Raw genomic sequence first — 5,085 nt, 5'->3', positions numbered from 1 at the left:
ATGATGTGCTTTGAAAGGGAATGCTTTGGATTCAAGCAAACCCTATTAAAAAAAATCTCTAATCTCTTCTTTCTTCTCTAATCCATTGCTTTATTAAGTTAACACTCTTAATTAGTGTTAAAACATCAAAATCCAGGATTCCCCCCCCCCTCTCTCTCTCTCTCTCTCTCTCTCTCTCTCTCTCTCTCTAACAAAGTGCTACCAAATCCAACTTTCTAACAAAATCCACACACTTTTCTAAATAAGATCTCCCTAACTCCAACTACACTCTCCTTTCCATCAGCTTTAGAAGTTTAGCCTTTGCCTAATCCTAATCAACCCTTTAAACCCATGGATAATCCAGTCAACTCCTTGTCTTTAACCTACCTTTCCTTTTTGCATAATCTCTGCCAATCTATATCATATTCATCATCAATTGCCTGCCTAATTTGCTTAATATCTCTATCAATTCTCCATTCTAATCATCAACTGCTTAATCTCTAATCTCCATTCTTATCACTATCAACTGCCTTCCTTAAAACCAATTTCTTCTATGATGATGACCAGCATGTGAGGAGGATTTGAATTTTCTAGACTTTGCATTCTACCTAACACACTCTCTCTTTTTCCCAAGGGTGCTTTTTTGCTTTCCAGGCTATTCCATGTTCTCATACAGGTCACAATTTCTGCTTTACAAGGTTTGTTTGGGTCAGATTTGTATGGTGAGCCTGCCTGCTGGCTTGCAAGATGATGGGGCCTTTGCTTTTGCCTTTGCCTTTGCCTTTGCACTCCAAGGGACTTGATGGGTAGTGAGTGTCTTTTCTCCCACTTGGGACACAAACAGGGAAAAGCTAGAACCATTGGATGCTCTTGCCCATGTGGGTTACATTCCCTCCCCTACTGTTGCAGATCTTAGCTCTACCGTTGGTCCTCATCAAGCTACAGGCACCTTGCAATAGAACTCATACTAAGCATAGAATTTCAATGCAGTTGGGGTGCTTTTCTTCTCAATGAATTCCTCCAAAGGGGGCATTTCTGCCCATAATTTGATCTGGGCACAATAATTATCACCCAGAAAAGCATAATTTGGTCTTCACCTCAAAGTCAAGGTACTATCTCTCTCTCTCTCGTCATTAAGCATATACTGTTTAGCCGGCTAATGAGTTAACCCTTCCTTAATCACACCACTGTTCCATTGCATCTCCCTGTGCGTGTGTGTGTGTGTGTGTGCGCGCGCGCGCGTGTGTGTGGCTCTCTCCCTCTGGCATTTTATCTCGCTTTTGGGCCGGCTTCTGAGAAAATTTCTTCCCATTCCTGCTTAGATTTAGCTTTCTATGGCTAAGAAGGAGAACAGCTTTAGTGGGTGGCTGCAGAGGGTGAGGAGAACAGGAGAGTTTAGTGATGTTACTGTGCTTGTAGATGGCCAAGAATTCCATCTCCACATGCTTCCCTTGCTCAACGCAAGTCTCTACTTCAGAAATCTTCCCAGCTCAAGCAGTGGCTACAAAGCAGATAATGCCAGAATAGTAGAGCTAAGGGGCATGCCTGGGGGTGCAGAAGGGTTCTTTGTAGCAGCAGATTTCTCCTACCTCATCAAGCCCACATACACTCTTGAGAATGTCGCCAAAATCCGGGCGGTAGCTGAGCATTTGGGCATGGCCGAGCTGCAGGACAGCACCAAGAAGTTCCTCTACATGAACATCTTCTGCCATTGGAGGTCCTCCATAGCTTTCCTGCAGCAGTACAAGAGGTTGCAGTCTCCCGTGGACGACTACATCGAGTCCAGGTGCCTAAAGGTCATCTCTGCAGCTTGCATCAAGGCTTTTTTTGACACAAAGTACTTGTCGGCGCCCATCCCTCTTAGTAGCAGTGGATCTTCCAATGCATGGCAAAGCTCACCATGCCAAATCTTGACTGATACCCTAATCAGAGTGGCTTCTTTGCCTGACCAGTATGTGCAAGAGGTGGTTGAAGAGCTTGTTAATGGAGAGGTAAATCTTAATTTGAAGTGTAGGCAGGGAAGGAATGTGAAGGGATGGCTAGACAGCACCATCGCTGTAGAGTGCAGAACAGACAGGGCAAGATGTTGGGTGGTCATCTGCTTGACAAGGATGCTAGAGAAGAGTGTCACCTTGGACAGGCCATGGTTGGAGCTTTCTTCACAGTACTGGTGCAGCCTTCTAGAGCATGTGGGTTTGTTGTTGAAGAGAGCAGATGCTGTCATGATCGAGCGGCTCAAACCTGTGATTGCCTTTTTAGAGGAGAGGATTGGAGGCAGCCTACATGAGCTCGATGATTATTTGCTCACGTACAGCTTCGAACCACAGACACTGTTGGCTCTAGTGAAGCATTTCAAGCAGACAAAGGAGGTGGAGGAGAAGGAGATGGAGGAGGTGGCGACCGAGGTCGATGCCTGCCTCTGGAGCTTTGTAGACACAGCATCAGTCTCTGTTGAAGATTTCATCTCTTTCATCGAAGCTTTTCCAGCAACCTCTAGAACATCCCATGATATGCTGTACACAGCAGTTGAGAAACTGGTCGCAAAGGCGGAATTCTCATCTGATGAGAAGCAGAAGCTATGGGGGCTTGTGGACATCACCAAGCTGAGCTCCCCATACAATCAGAAAGCCCTCAACAATGCCACCTTTCTATGCCAACCCCATGTGTTGAAATATGTGTTGCAGCAACACAATGAGGAGTTGTCAGTAACCAGGGAAGAGGACAGGCAAAAGCTGGCCCAAATCATGCAGAAAGTCATCAGAGCAAGCCTCAAGCTCTTGGAGGAGAACTCACGGCGCTCCAAGGAGATCATGGAGCTTCAGAAACAGTATGCTGCTCTCATGGGAGGGAGCAAGATCTGCTTTCTCCAAGATAGTTGTGAGAGTAGCCCTGACATTATATTCAACAAGTCGCGGATGAATGGATGTGTCCATGCTATTATCCCAGATGAGGTGGAGGAGGCACCTTCGGATACGCCTGCCCGCCGTTCAACTTGCAGCAGTGTTGAGTATTGAGCATCTACAAAGGCTCCTTCAGGCAACACTACACTTGAAGCAGAGTAGCTCAAATCTGTATTGAGCAAATATAGTAGTGGCTTCTACAACAGCTCAGTTTGAATTACAGTCCTGCACACATCAAATGGCCAAGTGATGGTGCAGCAAAGATGTTCACACTAATGATAATCAAGGGCATTGATGCAGCAAAAGAGCTAAGGGGGAGGGCTTGGGTAACCATTGAAGTTCTACTAGTATACCTATTATGAAGGCAACCTTGTGCCCCCAAGTTGTGCTTTAGACCAATTCAATAGAGTACTGTGCATGTTTGATGAAGCCTTGATTATGGAGGAGATCAAAACTTCAGTGTATGTAGTAAGGATGCAAAGTACTTACTTCACAGGGAATGCATGAAAAATTTGATACAAACAAGCTTTCCATTGTAGAACAAAGGAGCCACTATTGCCTCCCAAAACTGGGTGGTTGTATTATCTAAGAACTATCAACATGAATATAATCATATAGCTTATCAAGGCAATTCTCTTTGTCAGTGATACTGATGGCACTGTTTTTAATGCATGTAAAGGGCAACTTTTTTAAGAAGGGGTTAGCCCCTATAACTTACTAAGTTTGGAAATTCAATTATTGGGGTCACTTCTTCCAAGTGCTCTTAGGCTTCTTAGCTCAGCTCAGATCAAATCAAAGGTAAGGTGGCTCCTTTTTGGTCCTGCCCAATTAAATGTGCTAGAATTTTTTTAAATTTTTTTAAATTTTTTGGGGAATATTTTTATATATATTTCTATAACTAGTACATAGTTGCATAGGTAGAAATATTTAAATTATTGTTTTTTCTTTAGGTGAACAAAAATTATCTAGTCATAATGTTAAGGATAAATATGACATATTCATCACTTCGTACATTATGATCCAATGCCTTGTCATTTCTTGATGATCTATGCATATCCTCATTAGTTTCATTGACCTATGCATGACTTGCACTCAAAATGAATGGCAATTTTCTACATTATGGGCATGTTTACAATCATCTATTTGAGTGACATGTATGAACATTCAAACTTATAATTTACATTAAAGGTGTGACAAAAAAGTATTAGTGTAAAAAATGTCATTTTAAAGACCATCTATTTTGGACTCTACAACTTTAAACTTGCAAGCCCTTTCCTTTTTATAGGAATATTGGTTAATGGTCAATGATCATGGTCATGTTTATAACTAATGCTCAAAGGTCACACATTACATGAGATTGAGCAAAGGTTTTAGGTTGATTAATGATTTCATGTAACTAGAGACTCATCAATGGTTAAAGGTTTTTTGATATTAGTCAATGGTTACAGGTTACTTGAGAGCTTGAGACTTTTCAGTGGTTATAAGTTAAGCAAATCTTATATAATATTGGGGCTTCATATTTAAAAAGAAAGTAATGCCAGATGTTGGCTTTCTAGTGATGGCTCTTGTAATGATCCCATCCTGTCCTACCTAGCACATTATCCAAGAGAGACAAGCGCCTCACATCCATACATTATCCAAGAGTGACAAGTGCCTCACATCCATACATATTTTCCCTTTGGTTGTGGCACTCAAGGGATAAGAACAAGTGCTAAGGTAATTCCCCACTTCCATGTATGCATCCTCATGTAAACAAAAGGCAAGCATTGGCAAGACACTGCAAAAAACTTCCTTTCAAAGTCTAATAATGCATTTTTAAAGGTAGCTCCTCCTCCTTTTACCACTTTGACATCAAAATGAAACTCTACAAATAATTGGCTCCATTTGACAAACCTTTCTAGAGTTCTCCTCTTCAAAGCACCATTTTCTATGAGTAGTGTAGTGAATGCTCTTCCCAATAAATGCTTTAGGCCAAAGACTAATGAGAGGCTTAGCTTTTATTCCTCCGCATGCCTAGTTTCTATGGTCTTCCCTTTTTGCAATATGATTCGTGCAAGTGCATGGGGTGTGCATCCTACTTTCAGATAGAACCTTTCATGCCACTTTGGATTCTTGAAAATTGGTGCACTGGTTAATGCTTCTTTTAAAGCTTCAAAGCTAGACGACTGGCACTCCTTTCCCAAAATCCTTATTTTTCTGAAGAAGT

At 42.0% G+C, this 5,085-nt stretch overlaps 1 protein-coding gene across 1 annotated transcript; it reads left to right on the top strand.

Moving 5' to 3' along the window:
- The first annotated feature begins 388 nt into the window (after window positions 1-388).
- Window positions 389-3,635, top strand: LOC147604759 (phototropic-responsive NPH3 family protein NPY4-like). The gene is made up of 2 exons (XM_086794562.1): window positions 389-1,088; window positions 1,302-3,635. Exon 2 carries the CDS (start codon window positions 1,314-1,316, stop codon window positions 2,991-2,993), a length of 1,680 nt encoding a protein of 559 aa, XP_086650688.1. The 5' UTR covers window positions 389-1,088; window positions 1,302-1,313; the 3' UTR covers window positions 2,994-3,635.
- The last annotated feature ends 1,450 nt before the right edge of the window (window positions 3,636-5,085 follow it).

This window comes from Cibotium barometz, chromosome 61 (assembly GCF_041138505.1).
Source record: "Cibotium barometz isolate CiBa-2024 chromosome 61, ASM4113850v1, whole genome shotgun sequence".
NCBI classification, from domain to species: domain Eukaryota; kingdom Viridiplantae; phylum Streptophyta; class Polypodiopsida; order Cyatheales; family Cibotiaceae; genus Cibotium; species Cibotium barometz.
The sequence above is the reverse complement of the archived record's forward strand: the minus strand, read 5'-3'. Positions and strand labels throughout refer to the sequence as shown.